Below are 27,797 nucleotides of genomic sequence, written 5' to 3'. Positions count from 1 at the left end.
AGAATGGCCTGGGCTGGAAGTGACCTTTAAAATCATCCAGTTCCGACCCCCTGCCATGGGCAAGGACATCTTCCACAAAAAATAGGTTGCTTCAAGCTATGTCCAACCTTGGACACTTCCAGGGATGGGACAGCTACAACTTCTTTGGGCCAGGGCCTCACCACCCTCACAGTGAAGAATCTCTTTATAATATCTACCCTAAATCTACCCTCTCTGCAACTAATGGAGTCAATTAGCTTTATGACTTAGCCCATTTATGGGGTGAGTTTTGTTTTGCACTAGTCTTGTAAAGTCAGGAACTTTCACAGGACGTTGCTCAATCCTCCTGGACCCGTTTCTGAGCAGACCTGCCAGCTTTGAGAAATGTCCCTGCTTTAATGGATGTTTGCAGTTTCAGAATGTTATCTCCAAATTACAGTTTTTGAGAATTACAGAATATAATTATTTTTTAAAATTACAAATAAGCCTCCTTTCTTAAATATGAACCTTTGTCTGGGAGGCTCCTTTGGGGTCATCAGTCCTGGCTAATGGACACCCAATGTACACCTCCCCATTTTTGGTCTTAAGATTTACTGGGTCTTCCCAAGGACCATCCAAGAAACATTTGGAGGCATCCATCTCTCTGAGGACAGTAGAGGAAACCTTGAATTATTTTGCTTTTAATTTGGTTAATTGAGATTGAATACAGGCTCTCATCCTTCCTTCTTCCCCATATTCATCAAAGCCAGTCATTGCATTTACAGCTCTCCCATTTCCTTTCCTGCTACCTTTTAACTCAGCCAATTAAAACCAAAGACCTCTAGTTGGCACAGATCCGACCACTCAAAACAAATAAGGTTTGAAGCCTTGTCCTCCTGCCTGAAGAGCTATAAATTAAAAGAATTTAAACAAACAAACAACTTTGCAAAGTGTTGGCTTCAGGAAGAGCTTACTGCATGGCTCTGAATGTGACAGTGACGGCGCACAGGGAGCTCAGTGCAGAGGGCTGAGCAAAAGCAGCAGGTCCCCAAACTGGAATCAGCTGAATGAAGCTGAATTCTGCATTTCTGCAACCCCTTCCTGGCTTTTCCTGTCCCTTGGCTGCCAGGAAAGCAAGGCCAGCCCTGGGTGCAGCGTTTGACTGGGGCTGATAATGCGGGGTGAGCAATGCCCTGTGTCCATGTGGGGATTTCCCCCTCTGGGGCTCAGCCCTGCTTTCTCAATGGCAGAAGCTGAACCCCGTTGAATTTCCCCCTTTTCTCTGCTTGTGGCTATTTTTAAGCAAAGCTGCACCCACAGGCAGGCGTGTGGCAGCCCAGGTCTTGCTGCTGCGGTGTCCCAGTGCCCTGCTGTTGTCAGCAATGATCGGAATTTCTTACAACCGGCCAAGGAAGGAGTTCCATGAGCACATCAGGTGCAATTAGAGGGTGCAACAGGCTGAAAAACTGCACGGCTCGTCTGCAGCCAGGAGAACGCGTGTCTGCACTGGCTGGTGAAAGGAGGGAGAGCTCTGGGGCACACGATGTTCCCTGCCCTGCCTGGGTCCTGCAGAGGCACCAGCAGCTCTCCCCTGATCTCAGGGTAGGGGTCTGTAAATCCCGTGCTGAGCAACATCCCTTAATCCCTGCAAATAATATCGTGAAGAGACGGTTTTGCTTGGTTTCTGCTCCCTTTTGCCCGGCAGCGGGGCCGATGCGGCAGCAGGAGGAAAAGCAAAGACTGCAAGAACAGGGGGTGAGGCCAGAAATGAGGAAGGAAAACACAACTTGCTTAGAGGAGATGAAATAAAAAACCTCTTTTCCATGGCAGAAACACCCCGATCCATTACAGGGACAGATTCAGGAGCTCTTGGTATTCTCTCCCCGGCATCAGGAGCTGGGCGGGATGAAGGAGAGGGAGCGGTGATGTCCTGGTGATACAGGCACAGTTCACACTTCGCTTCTTGTTTGTTTATTCCTGTAACAGAAATACCTGCGAGGGGCGAGGGCGGCAATTGAAAACTGCAGGCACAAAGGACCGTGAACTCCAGCTGCCTCTCCAAATCCAAACATTTTTATCAGCCTGATAAAAATCAGACGTTTATCACCTTCCCCGCCACGAGCGTGACCCTTAGCAGCTTTTTTTTCAAGTCCTTCCAAAGAAAGCGCCATCAGCAGTGAAAACTACTCAGCATCCAGCTGGCAAGAGGAGGGATCAACCACTTTGTTTCCTTCCTGACATTTCTGAAAGCATCTAATTCCCCGAAAAATATTGCAGACAATTTTCTTGACTTCTTTAGTATCCCTCTAAAATTCAAAATGTAGCATTTTGTTTGTTTTGGTTTTGTTTTAGTTTATTTTTTGTTTGGGGTTTTTTTTTTGTGTTTTTCCCCTGGAAACCATATAAATGTCCCTTGGTCAGTCCAGAGGAATAAATTTTTCTGTTGCAAGAAAATGTCATTAACACACAAATAGGAATCTGGGCAGCTGCCGCCTGACTTTTGCAACCACCCTCCCGGGGTAGGGAGCACTTTGGAACGGCTTTAAACCGGATGAGAGTAGATTTAGATGGGATATTAGGGAGAAATTCTTTTGTGTGGGTGTGCTGAGGCCCTGGCACAGGGTGCCCACAGAAGCTGTGGCTGCTCCTGGATCCCTGGAAGTGTCCAAGGCCAGGTTGGAGAGGGCTTGGAGCACTCTGGGATAGTGGAAGATGTTGCCCATGGCAGGGTGGTGGGATTGGGTGATCTTGAAAATCCCTTTGAACCCAAAACACTCTGTGATTCTGAACTTTGTGCCCACATTCCAGGCTGATAATCCAAGGCCATGCTGGAAACTGCTGCAGATGATGCTTCCCTGACATGAATGGAGCCCATGTGTGGCTGCACCTACACAGTGATGCACTCACAGCTCCCAGCCACCCTCTCCAAATTCTAACTGTGCAAAGAATTCCTGGATGTGTGACTCGGACCCCACCAGGCATCTCCTCCCCTGCACCCCCGTGCCACGTCCAAAGGAGAGGATGCGTGTTGCACTGAATGCAGGCGAGAACGTGACTGGTCCTTCCCTTCCAAGTTTCCTTTAGAGGGAATCAAATAAATAAATTAAATACAAAGACATTAAAAGAGGAGGGTGAATCATGGCTTAGTCAGAGTTGGGGCTCGCCAGAGCAATCACTGCTGGTGCTGGCATTTTAATGCCAGGGGGAGGATGTCAGGGAAGGCTGGCTGGTGACCAGTAGGCTCTTCCAAAAGAGATGGAGAATGAAGTCTGGAGCTGTTATTTTGGGATGCATCCAGAGCCTAATACCACTGTTCAGGATGGGTTGCTAGGTGAGTTTGACGTTGGAGCAGCAGTGGAACAAAAGAGGGAATTGAGAGGTTTTAGTTTTGGTGTTTCGGAGAAGTTTGAAGACTGTAAACCCCATACCTATTCTCACAGAAATGTTTTTTTTTCCCCTCCTCTCCCAGACTCTCCCTTTTTGTACTTCCCACTACCACCTCTCTGGACCTGCTGCATTCATCCTTTGGATGCTCAAGGCCAGTTTTTTTTCCCATCTACCACTTTCATATTTCAAACCCTGGCATTACATTTATAGCTCTGTCCCTTCTCATTTATTACGTATTTTCCAGGTCCTGGTTGGGGCATTGTCCTGGTTTAGGGACAGGTATATATGGCACATCTCCAGCCTACGCTGGCTGTTGATACCTCCCTCCACCCTGTGTCACACAGTGGGGCTGTGGGTCAGCATCACTGGCTGTCCCATGTCACACTGTGCCTGTGTGGCTCCAGAGGAGCTGACACCTCTTCCTGACAACATTCAGGCTGCATCAGTGACTTGATTTCCCGAAAAATCGCTGAGCTAAGCACCCCTTTGGGCTCTTTGCACAGCAGCTGCGAGCAACATCTTATTTACCAGTTCAGGTGCTATTTTTAGGGCGCTGGGATTTTGCATAGCACGGTTTGGGAGGGGGAAAAATAATCCTCTGAGTGCACCTAGTGCAGTCCTGCTCCCTGCCCTCTCCCGGGGGTGCAAGTGTCTTATAAATAGTAGTTCTTCTTCCAGCTGACCTCCCTCGGAGCAGCTGGGTGCTGGTGCCTTTGAAATCCAGGCCACTTATTTAGGAGTTGAAGCTTTCCGCTCCAGTTATTTAGGAGATTCTAAGCCAAGAGTTACTAGGTTGATCTAATTTGAAGCGACTGTGATTTTAATTCAGGCAGGGTTTCGCTTTCGGGCTCCTTTTCATGTCGTGGGGGTGGTGATTTGTGAGGTGGAAAAGAGCCATGGAGAGGGGAGAGAGCTGCTGGAGGAAGGGGGATGATGCCCAAATTCCTTGTCCTGTAAAATCATGTGAATTTTTGTCCTCCATCTGACTCATGCTCTAGCTGGGAACCGACTTTCTGTTGCCCTACATGTGAAAAGGATTTGGGGATTTTATGTAGAGTGGTCCAGGGAGGGCTGTGCCTGACTCCCATCCTATCCTTGCCAACTGGAGCACTCACAGCTCTCTCCCATCTTTCTTCCCACATCCCAAATCTCTGGTTCTTTTCCAGATCCCTCATAGTAGCTTTTTTTAAAATTTATTTTTATTTTTTTTTCCTTTCTGCCTGTGAATATTTTTTCCCTGTGTAGGAGAGGGAAAGATTGTGCACTTTTTACTCCATCTTGGCTCCATGTAAGGAATTAGCCAGAAATATCTTCTTTCTAAATGCATTATAAAAATACAAGCCTTGGCTTCCAGAGGGGGAAAATGTCCTAAGTAAAAAAAGCGATTGAACATTTTAGGTATCTGAGATGCTCCTTATCAGGCTTTAAATTTTGAAGCAAAATTTGCTTTATTAAACACCATCAAAGCAGATGCTCCCACCTCTACAGCTCTTCCCACCCACTACACATTCCCACATTTCCCTGCTGTGGCAAATTCCCACCCAGAATCCTCCCAGTGAGACCCCTCCATGCCAGGTGGGATCATCCCCATCAGTGCTGGGGGACAAGGGGGTTTGATCAGTTGCATGTTTGGGATTTGGGTGTCATCACAGGAATTTTCAGGGTGGTCCCAACCCTTCCCCGTGCTGCAAAGAAAGGCAGTGTGGGTGTGTCAGCATTGCTGGGGTGCTGTTTGTGCCTGATTTAGGGTGGAAACGTAACTTGCAGGAACTTGGAGAGTGGATCAAGAAGTTTAACAAAATAATAATAATAATAATAATAATAATAATAATAATAATAATAATAATAATAATAATAATAATAATAATAATAATAATAATAAAAAATGACACAATTAAGAAAAATAATAGTAAAATGATAAAATAATATAGATAAAGTAATTATATGAAAACGTTAAATAATAAATAATTAAACGAGATTATTAAATTAAAATAATATTAAATTTTAAAAATATCTATTAAAAGTTAGCATTATGCGCCCGTTTGTGAGCAGAGGCTGCCCTCGGAGCATCCCCAGCGCTGCGGCCGCCCCCGAGCCGCTGTTGGCGGAGGGATGAGGGGGGGCCCCGCCGCCTCTCGGCCCCGCCCGGGCGCGGAGCGGGGCGGAGCGGCCGCGGGCAGAGGCGGAGCCGCCGCATCCCGGGCATCCCCTCCGGGGGAGGCGGCTCGGCACCGCATGTGCGACGTGAGCGCCGTGCAGGAGCGCCCGGCCGGCATCCCCCGGCCCCCCGGGACCCCTCGGCATCCCCCGGGACCCCCCGGCCCGAACCGCTGGCCGCGGAGTGAGGGGCGCAAGGGGCGCGCCGGCGGAGCCCCCCCCCCCATCCCACCACTGTGTACTTAGGATTCCTTTTTATTTTTTCTTTTTTTTTTCCCCTATATTTTTATTTTTAAAAATTGTATTTATTTTATTTATCGCTAGTTTATTTCTTTTTGTAATTGCATTTTTTTTATTTTGCTCAACTTTATTCCCAATTTTTTAGTTTATTTCCTTTTCCTCTTCTTATTTTCGCCTCTATTCCCTATTTTATTTTCTTAATTATTTTAGTTAATTTTGTTCTTTCTCTTTACATTTTTCACTGCGTTTTTCATTTTTAAAATAGTTTTTGAAAAAGCGATTTATTTTCGAGTTTTAATTTTCCTTTTTTAATAAAAAAAATCAACTTCCATCATTTCTGCATCATTTCCCCTCGTTGGTTGAAAAGACGTGAGAAATTAAACAGGGCATTTATTTAACTATAAATATTTTAGTTTGGGGGTCCCCAAAGCCGCGGTATTGGGGGGGGGGGGGTCGGGGCCGCGTCCCCCCCGCGGAACAAAGCGCGTCCTTTGTCCGCGCTGCAGTGGGGGGGGCGGGCGCCAGGGGGCAGCAGGGGCCGGGCCGATATCCCCCCTTCATCATCATCATCATCCTCCCCCCACCCTCCTCCTCCTCCTCCTCCTCCTCCTCCTCCGCCGCCGCAGCGCCCGTCCCCGCCCCGCCCCGGAGGCGGTCCCGGCCTGTCGGGATAGAAAAGGCGGCCCGGCGGCTGCCGGCACATCGTGAGCGGAGCCGGCCACAGCAGCAGCCCGGACTGTAGCACCACTCCTTTGCCGGCTGCCTCGCGTGGAGATTCTCTTGCCTTTCTTCTCCTATTATAATTTTTTTTCTTTTCCAATTTAAAAGGGGAGGTAATTTATTTTTTTTTAATACTATATTTTTTCATCCCGCTTTCCATCGCGGTTCGCGGCGGGGCTCGTCCTCGCTCCCTCCCAGCACGCAGCGGCTGCACTGGGGCCGTTCCTGCCCGGCTTTGTGCCCTGCAGACCCGGCCCTCCTTTTCCTCCTCCTCCCCCTGCTGCCGTAAAACCTTCACGAGGCTCGGAGCAGCATCCGAAAGCGCCGCAGCCGCTCGCCGAAAGCCACCGACTGCAACAAAAACCCTTTTTTTTTTTTTTTTTTTTTTGTCATATATTTCCCCCACCTCCTTCCCCCTCCCCCCTTTTTTTATTTCTCCTCCTCCTCCCTCCCGCAAACGCATCAAGGTGGACGCGGAGCGCAAAAAGACCTTTGTTTTAAAAATGCCCATGGAGCTGACGCAAAGCCGCATCCAGAAGATTTGGCTTCCCAATGACAACCGCCCGGCGCTGCCCCGCCGCTGTGAGTACGGGCACGGCAGCATCCCGGAGGGATGAGGATTGGGATGGAGGGATGGGAAGGGTGGGGAGCTCTCTCCCCTTTCTGTGCGCACCTCGGCGGGGCTCTTTGCAGCATCCCTGCAGCATCCCTTCCCCTCGGCGTGCCCAGCATCCCCGCGGTCCCGCATCCCGGCGCTGCCATCCCGTGACTCGCTCGGAAGGTGCAGCCGTCACATGGCCCCGCATGGCCGAGCGCAGGCTGCGGGGAGGTGCCCGCACACGCCTGGCCCCATTTCCACTCTCCGCTCCCAGCCCTGCCATTAAAAGGTTGTTCACCTCGCACCCGGGGCGCCAGCTCAGCTGGGATTTTCACGGTGTCAAGCGGCTCGACCGGGGATTTATTAATGACAGAATCATGAATGGCTTGGGTTGGAAGGCACCGTAAAGATAATCTCGTTCCACAACCCTCCTGCCATGTGACAGGACACCTTCCACTAGACCAGGTTGCTCCAAACCTAATTAGTCTAATTAGTGTGATTTTTTTTTTTTTTTTTTGGAGGTGGAGGGAGGATTCAGGCAGTGGATTTAGGGGGGAAAAAAAGAAAAACCCAACCACACACCAGCCGTGTGCACTTTACAACCCTGTGGGGATGAGATAGGAGGCAGGTGGAGGGGAAGGCAGAAATTAGTGCTGAAACTTCTGCAGTGGCTTCCCCTTGTCTCTGAAGCTCGGAATATAAAAATGTTTGGGTCATCCCAGTGTTACTATAAACCAAATCTTGAATCGTGATCCAATCCGAAATCTCAGGAAGCAGCTCCTTTAAGTCGCCCACCAGCTACGCTGACAGCCTGCTAGTTGTGCGACTGCTAACTCTAAATGAGCGTCGCAGGAATGTGCGGAGCCGGGATGGGGGGGGTGGCACTCGCCTGGCGAGGGATGGAAGTGGCTTGGGTGAATCAGTCTTTCCGATGCTTGCCTTCATCAGGCGTTTGAAGTCGCTTCCGATGTTTATTTACCTTGGCTGAACTTATTTTTTAAAAAAATATCTATCCTATGAACTTGCCAGATGCTGTTGCCCGTGGCTGTGGGTCAGGCACCCTGGAGCAGATGTTGGGATGCGCAGCCTGTGCCTGGCAAGGGCAGCTCTGCAGCGGGAGCTGCCGAGGAAATGGATTTCAGCAACAGCCTGCGCATCTGGGCAGCCAAGGGGCTTTGCTTAGAGTAGGGTAAAACGTCTGCCGGCTTAATGCTTTGCACGTGTACCTCTGTGGCTGGATTTTTCTCAAGGACTGGCACCTCTGAAAGAAATCCCTTGTGCATGTAGTGGTTTTTTGCCACTTCAGTCACCTGGTTTCTCAGAGAGAGCTCCCTATTGGTAGCGGAAAAAACCGAACATATTAAATATATTAAGGCACCGAAGGGCTTATTAATAACATAATGTGGCTTCTAATTATTTTTTCTTGGGGTGGGAACAAGCCGCGCTAGACGCTGTGCAATGTGAGAAGAGGGTTTTTAGGCTTTTTTTAGCTTACCCTTTTTTAACTCGAGGTACTTTAAGCGCGAGGTGCTATTAATTCCTCAGCAGCAACAAAGAGCGAGGGCTCCAAAGCTGTGTGGGAAGGGAGGAATAACGAGACCGCATCCAGCGCGATGCCTGGAGGGAGCGGGCGCATCCCTGGGAGCATCCCCTGGAAGGACGCTCGCTCGCTCCCCGGCCGTGCAATAACGAGTCCGATTGTGTGATCGCTCGTCCAGGGGAGGCTGCAGTGATTCCTTCAGCTGGCCTTTTGACGGCGATCCATTAAATTGCTGTCACTCCGCACGTCTCTCACGTAGGGGCTGGGAAAGCGGAGCCGTCGAAGGCGCTGGCTGGGCAGAGGCGGGCGAGGGGAGGGGGATGCTCCAGGAGGGAAGGAAGGAGCTGCCGCTGCCTCTCTCCATCCCTTCGCTGCTTTTGCCCGTCCCTCCGGTCGGTGGGAACACACGCCTGGGATGTGTGCCTGCGATGGGAGTGCATCCGTGAAGGTGTTGGAATTGCAGCGGGAAGAAGCTGGAAAAAGGGGGGAGTAGGACTAATGGGACGTGCGGTCCGAGCTTGTGGGAGGTTTTGGGGAATACTTATGAGGAAACTAAAAATGCCTGAAATGGAGAGGTGGCTGTTTTGTTCGACTTTTTATAGAAGCAAATCTCCTTCCGTTTCGTGCTGTTGGTTTATTTTTTGGGGTTTTTTTTTGTTTTTTTGTTTTTTCTTTGGTTCTTATTTTTTTACTTCTCTTCCTTTTTACCCACTGGTGAAGCTGACCTTGCAAATGGCAAAAGTGATGAGCTCCTTCTAAATATCCTGATTGTGCCTGAAAGTCATCCCTGCCCTTGACTTACCGGGCTAGATGTCGATAAGGAGTAATGAATATGTATTGAAATCCCTGATAGCTTCCCAGCAGTGCTGAAAAGAAATGATGAATGAGGCCTTTGTGAAAGACTGGGAGCAAAACACTGACTTCTGTTTCATCCCTGATGCAAAGTTTCCCGTAGACTTTTGGTTTGGGCTCAAATTCCTGATGAAAAGTTTCTCGCTTCTCGCTGATGCCATGGTGTTTTGGGAGGTGCTTCCCAGGTGCTGTTCCATTGTCCAAGGGCAGCAAAAATTGGGGGGAGATTCCTGAATTAGGTGTGTCTAACCCTTGCAGCACCCTTGGGGAGGTGGCACCTGTGTGGCCACACACTGCCAGCCCTGGGGCTGTCACAGCTGTCTGGAGCCACAGGGACATGAACACTACCCAGCATTGTCCTTTCACTCTTGGAGTGCTATTTAATGGTCCCAAATCCTCTTGGCTTTACTCTTTGACAGCCTTTGTCCACTGGCAGGTAGGGAAAGGAAGAGTTTCCTTATTCAGGTATAATTCCTTCCTCTTCCCTTTGTCTAATAAGTGTGTGGGTTTTGTGTAAAACAGACTTGCACCCATAGCTTGGATGAGGATGCGAGATTGTTAGAGGGGGGAAAAAGTATTTTTCTGGGTATGTTGCACAGCTCCTTTGTGCCCCAGCACAGAAAATTGGCACTTGCTGCCAAATCTTTGGGAGCTGCCCTGGGGTTTTGAAATGCTGCACTGAGGGGGAAACAGGTTTCACAATGGGAGTGAGTGTGAGGGCAGCTCCAAACTGGGCAATGTGGAAATATATGAAACAAAAAATGAGAAAATGTATTTTAGGTAGTTTCTAATCTCTTGCCTGCTGAGTTTGCTCTGGTGAGAGACTTAGGAGGATGATGGGTGTCTCTCCTCTGCCATCTGGGAGCAAGTGCCATAACTCTTCCTTGTGGCCTTAATTTGGTTTCTCCAGCTGCTGGATTTATTCCCTTTCTTAGAAGGGGAAGGTAATCCCATGTACTTTGCATGTTCTGTGGGTACCCCTTGGTTTGCCCTTTCCAGAGCCACACTGACAAAAAACTACCCCAGCCCTGTCTCCATCCTCTGGTCCTATCTTCAGGCAGCTGTGGCAGGCAGAGCTCTCCACCCAGGCCATAATTAAGCTGGGTTTTATGGCTCTGCCACCAGCCACTCACTCCTTACATTCCTTTCCTATGAGGTCTCTGGGCTCACAGGGTGAATGGAAGGGTGGGTGAGAAATCCCCTGCAGGGTCCCATCTGTCCTGCAAATGCTGCCTCTGGATTTCCTTTCCAGCTGTTTGATATGGGCCCTCTCCACCACAAAAAAAAAAATCAAAAAAAAATCAAAAAAATCCCAACAACCCATCTTGGGTTTATGAGGAAAAAAGTGATAAATCACTTGGATATCTGCTTCTAAATGCTGGTACTTCCAGTTAGCTGGTTGTGTCTCATCTAAAAATCTAGTCAAGTAATTTGGGGGATGCTTTCTGTGGGTGAAGATCTTGGACCAGGCCTGTTTTTTCAGCACAGACAGTGCTGCAGAGTCTTAAAGTCCTTGGCTATCCTTAATCTTTTCATGGAATTGGCCAAGCCATTGGGATGTGAAGTGTGCTTCCCTTGATTTTTTTTAATTTTTGGTTGCAGATAAGGAAACCAAGGCTCCGGCTTTTCTGGGAGACTAGGCCAGCTCCTGGGCCCTTGACTACTTTGCGCCTATCAGGATGTTCTTGCTGTGGCTTTCAGGTTTCCTTGAGATGCTGAAGGACTTGGAAAGAGTCAGGATAAAAACAAGTGATTTGTAGGGTTGATGCAAGAAGAGCTGGAGAATTAACAGCTCCTGTTCTTTTTCCTTGCAGCCTGTGGGCCTCAGCTTGCCAATTCCCCCACTGTGATTGTCATGGTTGGCCTCCCAGCCCGTGGCAAGACCTACATCTCCAAGAAGCTGACTCGCTACCTCAACTGGATTGGTGTCCCCACAAAAGGTAAGGCTTGCTCTGGCTTCCAGGGCAAAGCAGGGGGTCTGGTCCCCAGGAATTCCTCTAGATCAGTGGTTTGGGAGATGGGAGGTAGTGGGGGATGTTTCCAAGATCCCACAGGCCCAATATCTGTTTTCACATCCTGCTGCAGCTCAGCTTCTCCTTCACTTTGAAGTCCAAGGGATGCCCTGAGCCTTTTGCTCTGAGGATGTAATTTCTTGGCCTGAGCTTGCTTTAACTGCAGAAGCTGCACAACCGAGTCATGTCCGTCATTTTGATGGTTTGTTTTGTTTTGTTTTTCCACCCAGTTTTCAATGTTGGGGAGTATCGCCGCGAGGCCGTGAAGCATTACAGCTCCTATGACTTCTTCCGCCCTGACAACGAGGAAGCCATGAAAGTCAGGAGGTGAGTGTGGGCACCCTGTCCCTGACCCCACATGGTGGTGAAGCTGTGGTTGGGAGCACAGTTACCCAGTTTGGGGGTGATGAACAGAGAAGTTGGGCTCTGAGTTTGCCCTGGATTTGAATTTCCCCTGCCTGCCCAAGGAGGGTTCTGAGAGCTCAAAACTGAATCTGTACAGGATGGGTAACTTCAGGGTGACCACAGCCAGAAGACATCAGAGCCACATGTCTGTCCCCTCTTTTGCAGGCAATGTGCCATGGCTGCCCTGAGGGATGTGAAGCTGTACCTGACGGAGGAGGCTGGACAGATTGCGGTGAGCTCCCAGATGTGCTCTGGGGTTTGGCAGCTGTGCTGCCCAAGAGTTCCTTTGCAGACCCTTTTCTGAGGAGGGGCTCACTGGGAAGCCACGCCCTTGTGGTGCTAATTGAGATCTTTTGCTTTTAAAGGTTTTTGATGCCACCAATACCACGAGGGAGAGGAGAGGGATGATCCTAAACTTTGCCAAAGAGAACGGATTCAAGGTTGGTGCTATGGGGCTGATGCCTGCATTGTGAAGTCTACTGTGGTGTAGAGCTGGTGTATCTTCTTTTACTTGTGTTATTCTCATGCTGATCCTGTGGGAGGGGGTTTTCAGTGCTGGGTTTGATTAAAAATATTAAACTCTTTCCTTCATTCCGTGTTCTGAGCCATGGGGAAGGAAAGGATGGGAGTGGAGCAGAGGGAGAGCTCTCTGGTCAAGCAGGGAGGAGGCTGGGTTGAGCAAGGAGCTGGCTGGATGTTACAAACCTTGTTGGTGTCTTTCAGCTGAGCTTTGCTTTGCTTCACAGGTGTTCTTCATTGAATCTGTCTGCAATGATCCCAACGTAGTTGCCACCAACGTTATGGTAAGTGTGGAACTTGGTGGAATTGTCCTGCTTCTACGTTCCTTCCATAGAGAGGTAGCAATGGCATCACCTTCACAAGCTCTGGTCTTCATGGTGGACTTGAACCCCCCTGGTATCTGCTGGAGGGACAGCACAGCAGTCTAGGAGGTTCCTGGAATGTGTTGATGACTTCCTTCTCTCTCCTTCTTTGCTCTATGTTGCACCTTATCACCAACAAGGAGGGGTTAGTGAGGAATGTGAAGCTCCAGGGCAGCCTGGGCTGCAGAGGCTGTGAAGTGAGATGTCAGGAGAGCAGATTTTGGCCTGGAGTACTGTGGGATAAAAAGCCCAAGAGGGAAGAGGGGCCTAAGAAAACTAGTTAATGCTCAAGGATCATCTTCTCCAAATTCAGCTGTGATGCATTCCCAGCAAAGGAGCAGCCATCAAAAATGCCAGGATGAACAAGGAGCTCCTGGACAAACTCAAACACAAAAAGGAAGCCTACAGAGAGAGGATGGAAGCAAGGACAGGCAGCCTGGGAGGAATACAGAGATTGTCTGAGCAGCAGGGATTGGGTTAGGAAAGACAAAGCCAAAACCCTGGCAGAACTGAGGGACTACAGGCTCAGCCTCACATCAGTGTTTGGGAAGATCATGGAGCAGACCATCCTGGAAACTCTGCTGAGACACATGAAAAATTAAAAGGTGATTGGTGAGAGCCAACATGGCTTCACTGGAGAAAAATGGTGCTGCCAGCCAGGGGCTGGGGCTGAAGAGTGACTTTTTCTCCTGCTGGGAGCTGCTGTCCCAATGACCAGCTTCATGGGAGGTTGCACACAGCCTTTTCTACAACAAAATGCACAGTTTGCTCCTTTTTATTTTTTTTCACAAGCTGGATTTTTTTTTTTTGAGGATTTTAATCCCTTTATTTGGAAACTATTGCTTGAAGGGCGAGAAAATGAGCTCCTAGCTGAGCGTGGGATTTTGCTCCATGGGGAACTGCAGATGAATGGTGCTCTTAGTGCTGAGATCAGTGTGGAAAATACACCCCAGGCCTGGGATGCTGCCACATGTCTCAATCCATTATGTTATCCTGTTGGTTTCAGGATGGCTTGTAAAGCTACCAATGTGTAATGCTGCTGTTCAAGCCCAAATCTTCAGGAAAAACAGCCTGTTAGATTAGTTCAGGCAGGACTTAGTCCGTGATGGTTGTGGATATTCACATATTCTGTTTCTAATGTCTTTCAGCCTAACAGCTTGCGGCAAATAATGCACAGGAAGGGGTTGAATGTTGCCATCTTACTGTTGTCCTGCTGCTGAGCTGGGATAAGCATCTTGTCTAAGCTCATGCACTTCCCTTTCTCAGCTTGAATTTGAAGCTGATGGGGTTTGTTTAGCCATTAGGAAGCTGTTTTCCTGCTGTTGGGTGCTGAAGTGCTACCCCAACTCTTGGGAGAATGGGAGTGGGCTGATGAGTGTCTCTACTAATCATGCAACGGTTGATATCAAATTATGCTTGGTTCTGGGTCTAGTTTGCTTCTTTTCTGCCCTGTGATGAGTGATGACTGTAAAGTAGTCATCACTTGGTTTCAGCTAATCACTGCATCTTGGCAGGTCTTTGAAATTCCAGATTAGCATTGTCTGGCTTGGAAAGCTTCCTAACCTCTCCTTGTGGCATGCTTTTTTTTCTGTTGCAGGAAGTCAAATTGTCCAGCCCAGATTACCGGGACTGTAATTCCACCGATGCCATGGAGGATTTCATGAAGAGGATCAATTGTTACCAAGCCAGCTACCAGCCCCTTGACCCTGATGACTATGACAGGTAAGAGACCTTGGCTTCTGAGCTGCCTTGAGCACCTGCCCTCTCCCAGGAGAGGAGCAGTGAATGGTGGAGCTGTATTTCACTTTGTCTTCAAATACTTGACTGTGCTAGAATGGTTTATGGCCAGGCCTCACCTCAAATTCAGGCCTTTTATAGGAAAATGCTGGTTTCCCCAGGCCCTGTGCCAGAGAAATGGGCACTGATGCCTTCCCAGGCTCTTCTGGGCTCAGATGAGCTGTTTTCAACCTTGTTCTGCTGGCCTAAATACAAAGGCTTTGGGAAAGCACTTGAGTTTGAGTGGTTGAGGTGCTTTTTTCATTGTCCCAGTTAAAGGAAGGGACTGCTTGGCTCAAACCACAGGATTGAGCAAGCCCTGTGGCTTCTACCTGGTTGTTGTGTGTCTTGGAAGAGTTTTGCTGTCCTGCCTGACTCTGCAGGCACCTCCCAGCCTCTCCACTGCTCACAAACACGTCTGTGTGCCCTGCACAGATTATCCCAGTCCTGCTGATCCCTGTCCTGGGGAGGAGCATGTTCCCTGTTAGTCCTGTTTAATCCTCTTTACTGCTGCAAGAGGAGAGGTGGTGATTACACTGCTGCTATTCAGCCCTCCATGAACCCCCATTACCTGTTGGCTCCCTGCTGAAAATAGCCTGCAGGAAATCCTTTTGAGCCGGTGATTGCACGGACAGAGATAACTCACAGGGCTGCTTTTGAGAATGACGTCTGTCTGTCCCCAGGGAACTTTCTCTCATCAAAGTCATCGATGTTGGCCGGCGGTTCCTGGTCAACAGGGTTCAGGATCACATCCAGAGCAGGATTGTTTATTACCTGATGAACATCCACGTCCAGCCCCGCACCATTTACCTCTGTCGGCACGGCGAGAGCGAGTTCAACCTCAAGGGGAGGATTGGAGGAGACTCTGGCCTCTCCAACAGGGGCAAGAAGGTGAGGAAGAAGGAAAATACTCCCCTGTGGCTTCCAGGAGTGATCTGGCTGTAGTAGATGCTGTGCCTTGGGTTAAGTGGCTGTTTGATGACAGCTGGGCTGCTGAGGGTCCATCTGTAGCTCTTGGGCACCAATGAATGTGTTACTGCCCTTCCCCTCAGAGCAGAAGGCTGATCTTTCTGGCCTACTGGGAGAAGGCCCATTGGAAAGCTATGGACCAGGAATCAACCTCTTTTTTCTTATGTCCCACAGTTTGCAGTGGCGCTGAACAAATTTGTGGAAGAGCAGAACCTGAAGGACCTCAAAATTTGGACCAGCCAGCTAAAGAGGACAATCCAAACAGCAGAAGCTCTCCAGCTGCCCTATGAGCAGTGGAAGGCACTCAATGAAATCGATGCTGTGAGTGTCTGTGCAGCCAGAATAGCTGGATGAGGCTGGTTGTTGCTTAACAAGAGAAAGTGAGGTTTTGTCTGGTGGCTGTGCTGATGCTGTTGGACTTGAGCATGTCCAGTAACCTCATGGTTGTCTTGCCCTGGCAGGGTGTGTGTGAAGAAATGACCTATGAAGAAATCAGGGAGCAACATCCAGAGGAATTTGCTCTGCGTGATCAGGATAAATATTACTACCGTTATCCTTCTGGGGAGGTAGGTCTGCAGGGACACCTTCAGAGACAGGACTTTTACTTTAAATATGGCCTTTGTTTCCTCATTCTGTCCTCTACTCTTGAGCAGAGAAGCAGTGAGAGCTCCAGGAAACTAGAGTTAAGAGATCAGGGCACATGTTTACCTCTACTTGAGCTCTTGTGAAATTTTGGCATATGAAGATCTCACTAAGAAATGTCACTTAACAAACAGTCCCACTGACTTTATAGAAAATTAGTAGGGAAAGGTCTCTGGAGGTTTCTAGTCCAACCTCCATCATTATACCTGCTCACAGTTTTGTGCTGCCCCAATTTTCTTTCATTTCTAAAAATGTTCACCTTGTTCTCAGTATCATTCCCTAAGGGTTGATGGGAATATCTCTGTTCCTGGCAGTCTGCTTTTCGGGTGTGACACAATGAGGTGCGAATTGACATCAGTTCTGGGTGATACTTTAGGCTGTGAATTGAGCTAATTATCCCCAAATTGAAAGTCATGCCTATAGACAGTTCAGAAAAATCTGTTGTTGACATATGACCCTGTATCTAAGAGACGAATATGTGGCAATACCAGACACAAACTCTGGGTGTCTGGGCTCCTTCTGGCTGCCTGTCATGGCTTTTGGAGGCCCTTCAAAACCCTGGGGTTTCTCAGGTTGCTCCAGACTTCTCAGAACTTTGAAATCCTCTACAAAACCAAATATCAAGATGATGGAGAGGCTCTATCTTCAAGGCCCCTGTTGTTTACCTTAATTAATTCTCCAGGACTGAGCTGTGATTCACTGAGATGTGAATGGCTCCTTCTCTGACAGAAGATGTTTCGGAGTAGCCTGAGGATGAGAATCAATTTGTTTTTAGCAGTTTGTTGGTTTACTCAGAGGCATGAAATCAGGAGGTGTACCAAGACAGGAGCTGTTGTTTCTTTGGGGATGCTCGTTGCATTGATTCCATGCCTCATCTCCCTTCCTTTCTGTCCCAGTCCTACCAAGACCTGGTGCAGCGCCTGGAACCAGTCATCATGGAGCTGGAGAGGCAAGAAAACGTCCTTGTCATCTGCCACCAGGCTGTCATGCGCTGTCTCCTGGCGTACTTCCTGGACAAGAGTGCAGGTGAGCTCCCTGTCTCTGGGGAGAGGATTGGCCCTGCTGGAGGAGGGATGCTGGATACAGCTCTGGGGAGATTGTGTTCACATCCTGGAGCATGCATCTCTTTGGTGTGGGATGAGGGTGTCTGATCCTGCCTTTGGGGAGGAGGTGAGATAATCCTCCTGCTTTGCTGTCTCTGCAGATGAAATGCCCTACCTGAAGTGTCCCCTGCACACAGTGTTGAAGCTGACTCCTGTAGCCTATGGTGAGTGAGACCTGCCTAAACATGCCAGGGGGGTTGATTTGTACCTCATCCTGAATCCAGGCTGGCTGGGAGAAAAGCAGGGATCCATGGTGGGGCACTTGGTAACATCCTGTGCCTGCTGGGCTTGCTGATCTGTCTCCTTGTGCTCCTTCTGCAGGCTGCCGTGTGGAATCCATCTCACTGAACATTGAAGCAGTCAACACCCACAGAGATCGGCCAGAGGTGAGTGTTGCTTTTCCCTGGAGCTGTTCTTGGGTGTCCCCCTCCTGTCCCTTGTGGTCAGCTGGCAGTGGGAACTGCCAAATCATGCCTGGGGTGGGCATGGGGAGATTGCTCAGCTGGGTGCTTGGAAGTGCTGCTGGAAGACTGGGAGCATCAGATATGTTATTGCTCTGCAAAGCTGTGGCCAGTTGAGGGTTTTCCATGGGAAAAGGACTGTTGTTGCATGTTCCTGCTTCCCAGTGTGTTTGCCCAGGGAAAACTCCTCCCTGGTCTCTGACTTTCACCTGCACAGTCATGCACTCGCCTGAGCAGGGAATGGAGCTGAGAATGGAGAAGATGACTTCCTCCAAGTCTCCCAGTTGGCTGGCAGAGCCTGGGCTCAATGCTTGCCCTACCTCTGCCTCTGAGGGTCTTTTTCCTGGTATGCCCGTGGCTCTCTGTCATTCTACAGTGTGGGAAGTAGCAGTGCTGGTCTGGGGATGCTCTGTGGAGGAGACCCCCCCTGTAGAGAAAAATTCCTGTAAGGTTGGGTCTGTCTGCCAAGTGCTCCACTGGAGCTCAGAGGCCAGAACAGGAAGATGCCAACTTGGTGTCAGGGCTGGGCAGCCACCCAGAGTGGGCCACAGGGACCCTGGCAGCACCCATGTCCCAAGATGCTGGGACATTTCTAACCTGTGCTTAGTGCTGGTGGAGCCCAAAGTGATGCTGAGCAGTTTGGGCTGTCCCCCTTTGGCCCACATCTCCTTGCCTTTGCTTCCCCTGCAGCTGTAGGGGGAAGCCAGTCCTTCCCCCTGCTTGGAGCCATTGATGCCCTGCTTTGCCCTCTCTGGGGATGGCAGCAAGGCCTCGGGTAGGATGGGGTGAGACAGGTGCCAAGTGCTTGGGTGCCCCATGCTCAGCTTTGCCTCCATCCCTCCTCGCTTGAGTTGGAGCTTGGTGCGGTGCCGACCCTCGCTGGCTGCTCTGCTCCCATTTCCCAAATCTTCCTGGTCAGCCTGGGCTGGCTCATCTTCCCTCTTCTTGCTTTCACTCCTCTCTCTGGGTGGAGGGACTGGCTTTGAGGAGGAGACCGATGGGCACCTCTGTCGTGCAGAGCCATGGCTTGATTGCTGCTGGGTGTGTTTAGCTACATGTGGTTACTCTCTTTTGTCAGCTGAGACTCAGATGAGGAGAAAGTCTGTCTCATGTCTGAGTGCAGAGCCATTTTTTTTTTTCTCCCCTTCTGCTCTCTTAAACATTTTGTATCAGGGTTTTTTGTGTCCAGAGCCTTCCAGTGCATTCTTTGCTTATTGACAGTGACTATGGGGAAAAGCAGAGGCCACTTAAAAATCAAAAAAAGAGAAAACCAAAGCAACTTGCTTCTTTTTTTTTTTTCCTTTATAACTGTCGCCTTCTTCCCTTTTCTTTATTTTGCTTTATTTTTTTATATTTACTTTTATTTTCTTTGTCTCACTTTAATTTAGGAAGCAAAGAAGGGACCTAACCCGCTCATGAGACGTAATAGCGTTACCCCTCTAGCAAGCCCAGAGCCCACCAAAAAACCTCGCATCAACAGCTTTGAGGAGCATGTGGCTGTTTCTTCTGCCCTGCCAGGCTGTGTTCCTCAGGAAGTGCCCACGCAGATGCCGGGACAAGTTAGTTGAACTCTTACTTTTTTTTTTTTTCCCCCCTCTATTTTTTTCCCTTTTTTTTTCTTTTTATTTTTTTGGTTGTTGTTCTTGTTGTTTTATTGTTTGTTGTCCTCCTGTCACTCCTGAAGCTGAGGAACTGCTTGCACTTGTCGTAACCTGTGCTGCTGTCTGAGATGCATCTTCCTCCCACGACTGCTGTCCCTCCCCGCCTTGGGTCACTGTTGATCCTCTCTTGGGTTTTTGAGAGCATCATGAACTTCCACCAAGCTCTAGGCTGCATTAATTTAGTGCCTTCACTATCCAGAATCAACCTCTCCTGAGGGGTCTCCTCCCTGGAGTGAGCAGGAACAAAGAGCTCGTGCCTTTCCTCTAGGCACGCTTGGCTCCAGTGTAGGGCTGGGCATGGCAATAAATCAAATGCTCTTGTGCATTTTTTTCATTTGCTCCTTAAGGAGGAGCTGCCAAGACTCATCTTTGGCTGGAAGGGTCTCCTTCATCCTGGAGGTGTAGACAAATTGGATCACAATTGAATAGAGGGCTCTGGGTGTGGTGAGCCTGGGTGAAACCCTGTGGGTAGCTGCCATGGTGCTCATGTGTCCTCTCCTCTTTCACCCACCCAAGAAGGGACATAGGAAGAGAGGCCTTGCTTGCTGCTCACTTCTCCAGGCACAAACCCCTCTCCTAAGCTCACTAAGGAATCCTATATAATCTATAGGAGCCTTTGCCATGCTGCCCTTCCCACCAGCTGCCTGTTGGATCTCACTGTCATGCCCAGCCCCTCTCTCTGTTGTCTATGTTGGTGTGATGTCCTTTCTCCCCTCCTCACCCAGATCCTGGCCAGGTTAGGAATGGCTCTGTGCTCCCCCATTGCTCTGCTTGGTTGCTGCTTTGCATGAGCCTCCCAGGGCAGCTGGGTCTGTCTCAGCTCCCAGGGCTCTGCTTGGGCTGGTTGATCCTCACAAGGAAACCTTTTGCCAACTCTGGCTGCCCAGTGCCCCTCGCTGCTGCCCACTGTCCTCTGCCTGGTGTGGTGCAGGGTTACTGACACCTCTCTCTGTTCTCTCTGTCTCTCTGCAGCCTTTACTAGGGAAGGCATGCCTGTAAGTACCTTCTTGCGTCTTATTCCCCCTTCCAACCTCTTTTTCCATGTCTGTTGCCATCCTGCTGGGTTGTTTTGTTGTTGCAAAATCCAGACGGGGTGTGGATTTCTTGGGAGTTAGTATTTTGCTGTTTATGGAGGGAGTGGGATTTGTTTTAGGAAAAGTAAAGAGGAGACTGTGGGTGCTGGTTTGTATCCTAGCTTGATGAAATGGTCCCAATTGTGTTGTGAAATTAAGCAAATTATCACTTTCACTCTGATGATGATGCCTATGGGTGATGCTGTTGGGTTCTCCTGGAGTTGTGTCCTCTGTGATAGCATGTTGTACTGTGAGAGACCTGGGTGCTCTGTCCTTCCTGAGGGCTCTGACTTCTGCCTGTGAGTGTTGGCACCAGAGAGGTATCTGAGAAGCTTCTGACCTTCTCAGGAATGTGTTTCCTGGAGCTGGATGGGACCAGCCAACTGCAGTTCTGCAAACCTGGGTTTTGGAAACACCCAGTCTAGATGTTGTAGGCAGAGTGAATGGAAATTGTCCTTCTCTACCTCTGTTACGAAAGCAGAACACGTTGAGCATTCAATGCACTAATTATGAATAATCAAGGCTCTGGCAGTTTGGCTTAGTGCTGTTGTATCCCCGAGGAACAGGATAGCTCCTGGATAAATTTGAAGCCTTTGGACTTAATTAATGCTACATTGAGTTGAGAGCAGCAGTTATGTGTTCAGGTGTCTTCTCAAAGGCTTGGAAGACTTTGCGGCTAAGTTGATGCTGGCTGGTGTCCAGGGGGCCTTTTTGCCCTCTGAGGGTCAGTTCAAATCAGCCTGTGAGCATCCCTGGCTTGGGTTGTTTTGTGGGCTGAAGATAGAGGGATCTGCTCTAACATGACCAGACCAGAGCTCAGCCCTGCTTCCCTGCAGCAGCTGTTGAAGCTCATATTTCTTCCCCTTTTAGAGTAAACATTTTTGAGAAAAAGGAAGTTAGGACTGCTGCACTTGGCTTTGCTGGTGGATGGGTTGGGTGAGATCACCGTGCTCCTGCACGAGTGTAGAGGTTGAGTCCCTCAGCATGGCCTGCATGCCTGTGACCCTTCTCCTGCTGCTCATGGCCACTGAAGCCCCTGATGGAACCTGATCCTCTTGGGTTGCACTTGAAAGTATTTTCATTTTTGTCCATCCTTCCCTCCACCGTTTTCACATCTGTATTGTAACAAAGGGCGGTGCATGCCTTGGTGCTGGCTGGGACACTGAAAACACACTCTGCTGATGAGTTTGGGAGATGGATGTGTCAGATTTTGCTGGAGCAGGCAGTGATGGTTACCCACACCAGGTATAGGCTGGCAGCAGCAAGTTGAAAATCTCCACCTGCTGGGAGCCTGTCTCCACCTCCTAGCGTGGGACTTAAAGGCTGCTTTTGTGGGACCTACAAGGACCTGCCAAACCCAAGGCCTGGTGACATTCACACTGCTGTTAGCTCTGGGAGGCTGCTGTCTTGTGCACTGGTTTAGTCCTTCACTGTCACCACCTGTATGGGGAGGTGGAAGGTACCTCCTTCACAACCTGCATCCTGGACCTGGGTTGGTAGTGGGGGCTTCACTGCATCAGCCCTCACACTGGGGGTCTTGATCCCCATCCAGGAGGACCAGGAGAGGCTGGGGATGTGGCTGAGTACCTCTGAGTCCTCCTGGCTGTGGGATTGAGCTGGCTGGGGGTTGTGGGACTAGCTGGCGTGATGATTTCTTTTCTTTTTGCTTGGTTGTGATCCAAAGTGCACCTTTGAACAGTCACCTGATCCCCTCCCTTCTTCTCCCCTTCACTTTTCATGCTTAAAAAGAAGACCCGTTTGTCACTTTCTCAAAGTTTTCTCTTTGCTAATATTTCCAAGGTAAATGGCTGTGGTGCATGCGGCTTTTCCTAACCTTCCTCCTGTCTCCTTAGATAACAGAGAGAACAGCTCAGCCCACTCTGCCTCTTAGCCTGGTCAGGATTCCTGGTGCTTGTAAGAGGCAGCTTAGGTAGTAAAAGCATTAAAAAAAAAACCTCAAAAAAAAAAAGAACCCTTCCTAGCTGTTTCCTAGTCCTTTTTTTTCCCTACCTTGTTTCATGTAGTTCTGTGAGTTGGGAAATGTCCTTGTCGTTCCCTGGGCTTCTCCTGGAGAAGATGTTCTCCTCGGGGCTGGTCCTGCTTCTGTTTAGCTGATCGTCTCTGGTTTTGTAGTCCTCACCATGTGCTGGTGGGTACCTGTTGTTGTCACTCTGTACCAGGGCTGTGTCTGGAGTGTCTCTTGGGCCCATGAAAACTCATGGGGTGTCACCAGGGGAGTTGTGCTGCTGCTCTGCCACTGGTGGTCCTTGGCATGGCCATTGGGAGCTGCCTGTTCTTGGCATTGCTAAGGATGGACAAACAATGGCCTCATCCTTGGCAGATGTGGGGGGACACTGCCCACCCTTGAAGGGAGCAAGAGAGAGATGTTGAATTTGGCTGCTTGAATGAGCACTGTGGTCCCCTGTCACCTTGCCTTGTGTGGACCAAAGAGCAGCTTCAGAAGGACAGACAGGGTGGGGTGGGAGGGTTGCCTTGGGTTTAGCTCAGTTTTAAGGGATATCTCAATTCTAACTCTGTAATTAAAGCCAGGCAATGCTTGAGGAGGGGGTGGGCAGTGAGTCAGCCAGCTGCCTCTCTCCTCGGGTGGGCAGTGTCCTCTCCTCTATGGTGGGTGCTTCGTAGTGACCCGTGCGTGGCTTTGTTCCCCCTTGTCCCCTCGTTCATGTGTTCTTAGAAGGCGCTGCTGGGCTGGAGCCTGACCCCAGCACAGCCCCCAACGCCTCTCCTTCCCCTCTCGTTCCAGAACATGAGCAACTCCCAGAAGCTGTCGTGACTCCGTGGGCACCTTCACGAGGCCGCTGGCGCTGCCGGTGCCGCCAGCTTCTCATCCCATCGCCATTCCCGAAGCTTGCTTACAAACCGGTCCCCTCCGGCCGCGGTGAGGCTCCGCTCACGCTGCCCGTTCATCTGCAAAATCCCGCGCTGCTGAGGGGGGAGGGATGCAGGAGAGCGGCGGAGGAGCCCAGCTCCCTCACGGGGTCACCACCAGCTCTTCAGGCTGCAGCGTTTGCTCTCCTCTCCAGCATCCTGTAGCGAGCTGTAAAGTGCTTCTGTAGTGCACAGGAGTTTAATTTTCCTCCCTTTCCAGTGGTTTGGATCTTCTGTATAGATGATTGGTACCCATCCATCTCTGGGTGGGGTGTGTATATATGTGGATGGTGTGGGGTTAGCAGAGAAATAGGGGGAAGGGGGGGTGGGTAAAGGGGTTTTGCATTTTTTTTATTATTATTATTAATGTTAATTACTTTTGAATAAGCCCCTAACATGCTGTGCTGCAGTCCCTCACCCACACTACAACTGGTCACACATGCCAGCCTGGGTCATGGAGATCTGTGAGCACCAGGAAAGCAGCTGTGTGAACTCCTTCACTGCAAGAACTGCTGGGTTTAATAAAAAAAAAATAACCCATTCTTTCACTTTTTTTTTAAATCAACGTACTTTAAAGGGGTTTGCAGAGAATGTAGATCTGCTGCTAAAACTGGTTGAAAGCTGCCTGCAGTGCATGAGGAACCATGCCAGCAGGGGCTCGGGTGATGCTTTCATGTTGGGGAGCAGCCAGGGATGGTCTGAGTTCAGGCAGGGGCTGAATTTTGGGGAGGCTGAGCACTGTTTGGGGTCCTGTGCTGGTACTTCATCTCCCCTTTCTTCTTTTTTAGATGGAAGTGGAGGTATTGGGAAGGGTTTGAATCCCTAGGCTTAGATGCAGTTTGTAGACACACAGGTCTTATGGAGGTGGCCAGATGCCTGGCTGGGTTGCAGAAGTCCCTGTGTGACTACAAAAAAGCCACCAGAAGGGACAGCTTTGTCTGTATTTTTTTTTAATTTTATATATACATGCACACGTGTGTGTGTGTATATGTGTATACTTAGAAACTGCTTGGTTTTCGCACTTTATTTGTGGCAGAAGCATAACTACTTTATTTTTTTCTGAGTTCTGCCCCTTAACAGGGGACGCCTGAATACAGGCAACATTTTCTGTTTGTTTTTAATTGTATTTTGCATGCTGGAAAGCTGGGACTACAAAATAATAGTTGTTACAGTGTTTGAGGTGGGGGGAACAGGGTGAGGTCCTGACTGACTCCATCAGCCAACTCCCAGTGGTTTGATCCATAAGATCCCTTGTTGACAGCCTGACCTGGGCTGGGAGATAGCAGTTTTAAGTGGCATTTAACCACTATTGCTTTCTGCAAGAGTCTGTGGATTTTGGATTATTTTTTTATTATTATTTTTAATTTTTTTTAGGGTTCTGGGTTTGGTTTTGGGTCTTTTCCCCCACCTATGTGCAGCACTGTCTCCATGCCCATCATGTTTGTTTTTTTTTGCTGGAGGCAGGAGGTGAAGGCAGCCCCTGCTCCTGCAGCACTAGGCTGGGGAGCTGGAGGTGAGCAACCCTTTGGATTCACCCTTCCCATGGCTTTCCCCAGTGCCCTCTGTGGGGAACACCGTCCCCAGCCATGGGGGTGGAGAGGTTTGGTGGAGAAATTGTTTTTTTTTGTGAGTTGTGTGTATGTTTTGGGGGTGGGTTTGGTCTGTTTTTCCTTTGGGAAAAGGCGAACCACAGTGCCTCACGCTTCAGCCTCGTGCTCGGAGCGGCACCGATGGCGGGAGGGGGCCAGGACCGTGTTCAGCCCATGTCCCACGGGGCTGGAAGTCCTGGCAGTGCCCTGCCTGTGTGAGCTTGTGCATATGTGTATCATATTCCTGTATAGATAAAACAAAAGAACACTTCCCCTGCTTTATTTCTGTTTTAATAGCCTCATTAAAAATGAACTTCTCCCTTTGTGCCCGGGGTGGCATCTGCGCTTTTGGTTTCTCTGCCTTTCAGATAAATGAATGTTTTGGGGAGGCCACTCACTTGGCTCTTTTCAACTTCCTCCTTCATGGGGAGTTTTATCTCTCTTCTCCTCCTGCTGCAAAAAGATAAGCCAGCAAATACAAACATGACGTCTGGCTGTCCCCAGATCAATCCTGTACACGTGTAATTCTGCAGATGTTTTGGTGTGCATTTGTGTGTGGGTATATATATAAATATATAGATATAAAACAGAAAAAAAACCAACAAAATGGCCCTAAACTTTCATCCTTTAGTAATAATAGATGTCTCAGTAGGTCTACAAAAACCTGAAATTTGGTTAAGGTGTGTTTTCCATCATTGGGAAAGCTGCTCTCTTGAGTTCCTCTTGTGCTGGAGGGGTTGGTGGGATGGTGTCAACCCTGTACCATCACAGCTGCCCCAAAAAACTTGCTGTCCTTCTTTTTGGTTAATAGAGCCAAGGACTGGGCAGTTGATGCCTCAAACAAGGCAGACTGGGAGAGAGGACATGTCAAACCACACCAATGATTTCTTCCCCCATTTTTTTTTCCCCCTCTTTTTTTTTTCCTTTGTGAATACTTGAATTTATTTTTTTAATTTTTTTTTATAGCAAAGTGCTCTTTATTTATTTAATGTATACTGCAAAGCTTGGAGAGAAGGGTGTAGTTACTTGGAATTACTTTTTTGTTTTGATTTGTGGTATGTTAACTGTTCTGTATAGACATCTGGAATAATTGCCTGATTAAAAACCTGTGCCAGCTTAAAGACAGGGTATGCCTTTCAGAAATTTGTATATTTTGCAGTTGCTGGACCAATAAAATATCTTGTTGAAATACAGATGTGACCTGGTTTCTCCTTGTGTTAGAAATCATGCTCTCACACCCTAGGGGTCACCATGTGCCACCCTGTGCTGCCTCACACATTTTCCTTTGCCTCATAAACAAAAATTCTCATAGGAGAGAGATTGTGGATGCTCCATGCCTGGAAGTGGTCCAGGCTAAGTTGAAGGGGGCTTGGAGCAACTTGGTCTGGTGGAAGGTGTTTTTCAAACCAGTCTATGAATTCTACAAGTGTTAACACCTGCTTAGCACAAGCAAAAGCCCCCCCAAGCTCTGCATGCTACATCACTCTTGATTAGAAAAGTGATGTATTGGGACTTGTCCTGCCTAGATCTAAACCTAGGCTGCAATTTAGGCAGGACTAGGCATTTTATTCAAACCTAGTCTTAGTTCTTGAAATCAAATACCTGGCTGCTGAATGAAGGGTTGGACAAGAGCTGTCCCCTGAGATCAGGGCTGTCTTTGCCCTGAAGGCAGGAAAATAGGAGCTGTCACCTGCAAGAAAACCTCCCTGTAGAGTTGTGTGTAGACTTTTTATTAATTAATATTAATTCATTGTTCCAGAGAAGAAGTGGGAGAAGGAGGGAAAGGTGTAATTTGACATGGTTTTCGGGAGCCCACCTTGAGTGAATGCTTTTTCTGTGTTGAGATGCTTGTCCCACTATAGGATTTGTATCTTTAAAAGCTTGTAAGGAGCAAAAGGGGCTAAAAGGTGCAGAGTGCTGTGCATCCCAGCTCAGCTCTGTGGTTTGGCTCCTGCTGGCTGCTGATCATCCCCCTTCTCCCAACTGCTCTGTGCTCCAAGCCCTTTCACCAAGGAGGGTGTTCTCTCATTTTAAGTGATTGAGGCATCTGCAATAATAATATTTTCTAGGTGGACCTGCTGAGGTGTGAGATTGTGGCCATACTCATCCCTGTGCACATCCTGAGGGTAGGGAGGACCTGTGCTCTCTGGGAAATCCAGCAGCAGCCATAAGATTTGAATTTATTTTTTTTTTAGCTGTTCTTTTTATCTCTAGCAACCTGGCTATCTCCTTGAGCCAGGCAGAGACAAAACACTTGTTTTAGGGCAAAGAGTGCAGCCTTGCACCCACCTCACACGGAGTCCTGCAGGGGCTCTGATAACACCTCCAGCCGGGGTGGGCTGAGGTCACACGAAGCCACAACATCAGCGCAGCTCCCCTGCCCTCCCCACGGCAGGCAGGGGCTGTTTGGAAGCCGTGATAAAACCTTGTCCTTGTGGGAAGAGCACGGGGGAAGGTTTTGCCTCCCTGAAAATGGCTTTGGGCAGCATTTCCAAGGCTGCTCTGCAAGAAAATTCCGCCCCCCCCTGCCTCCAAAAATCTGTTCTCCTCTTTCCATGTGCAAGATGGGGCTTGTGTCACGCCACCCCCAAGTAAGGGAGTGGAATCAGTGCCATCCCAGGCAGCATCCTTTATTTTTCTTCCATGTGGTGCATTTTGTAGCAGCATCCCAGAGAGGAGAAAACTCCTTGAGGCAGTAGAGCTTTAAAGGTTATACTCGACAGCTGGAACATTTCCCTGCTCCCAGTCAAGTCCCATTTTTATTAAAAAAAAAAAAATAAAAGAATAAACTCCCAGCTCACTGCTGGCAAACAAGGCAAGAGAACTTGTGATGGCTAAAAAAAATAAAAAGGGCAGACCAATCACGCTGGCTGACTCAGCTCTG

The 27,797-nt window shown here is 49.1% G+C and overlaps 1 protein-coding gene across 9 annotated transcripts in view; it reads left to right on the top strand.

The window, feature by feature from the left end:
* The window catches only part of PFKFB3 (6-phosphofructo-2-kinase/fructose-2,6-biphosphatase 3), a 39,743-nt gene extending 13,637 nt beyond the window's left edge, over nucleotides 1-26,106 (top strand). The window contains exons 1-18 of one of the 9 annotated variants that reach the window (XM_088054812.1): nucleotides 6,443-6,575; nucleotides 6,930-7,044; nucleotides 11,267-11,392; nucleotides 11,695-11,791; nucleotides 12,035-12,101; nucleotides 12,235-12,309; nucleotides 12,616-12,672; nucleotides 14,348-14,472; nucleotides 15,210-15,417; nucleotides 15,670-15,816; nucleotides 15,957-16,061; nucleotides 17,034-17,163; nucleotides 17,342-17,404; nucleotides 17,562-17,626; nucleotides 19,090-19,260; nucleotides 20,335-20,357; nucleotides 22,188-22,235; nucleotides 23,200-26,106. In XM_088054812.1, coding sequence (XP_087910938.1) covers nucleotides 6,966-7,044; nucleotides 11,267-11,392; nucleotides 11,695-11,791; nucleotides 12,035-12,101; nucleotides 12,235-12,309; nucleotides 12,616-12,672; nucleotides 14,348-14,472; nucleotides 15,210-15,417; nucleotides 15,670-15,816; nucleotides 15,957-16,061; nucleotides 17,034-17,163; nucleotides 17,342-17,404; nucleotides 17,562-17,626; nucleotides 19,090-19,260; nucleotides 20,335-20,357; nucleotides 22,188-22,235; nucleotides 23,200-23,206 — 1,593 coding nt within the window. In that variant the 5' untranslated portion in view covers nucleotides 6,443-6,575; nucleotides 6,930-6,965 and the 3' untranslated portion in view covers nucleotides 23,207-26,106. Of the gene's footprint in view, nucleotides 1-6,442; nucleotides 6,576-6,855; nucleotides 7,045-11,266; nucleotides 11,393-11,694; nucleotides 11,792-12,034; nucleotides 12,102-12,234; nucleotides 12,310-12,615; nucleotides 12,673-14,347; nucleotides 14,473-15,209; nucleotides 15,418-15,669; nucleotides 15,817-15,956; nucleotides 16,062-17,033; nucleotides 17,164-17,341; nucleotides 17,405-17,561; nucleotides 17,627-19,089; nucleotides 19,261-20,334; nucleotides 20,362-22,184; nucleotides 22,240-23,199 lie in introns of those variants that run through there. The other 8 variants (XM_088054809.1, XM_005533894.3, XM_088054811.1 and 5 more) reach the window with 8 other exon arrangements.
* The last annotated feature ends 1,691 nt before the right edge of the window (nucleotides 26,107-27,797 follow it).

Source organism: Pseudopodoces humilis, chromosome 5, assembly GCF_049639895.1.
Source record: "Pseudopodoces humilis isolate 2021_Gansu_Grassland_sample_001 chromosome 5, ASM4963989v1, whole genome shotgun sequence".
Taxonomy (NCBI): domain Eukaryota; kingdom Metazoa; phylum Chordata; class Aves; order Passeriformes; family Paridae; genus Pseudopodoces; species Pseudopodoces humilis.
The sequence above is the reverse complement of the archived record's forward strand: the minus strand, read 5'-3'. Positions and strand labels throughout refer to the sequence as shown.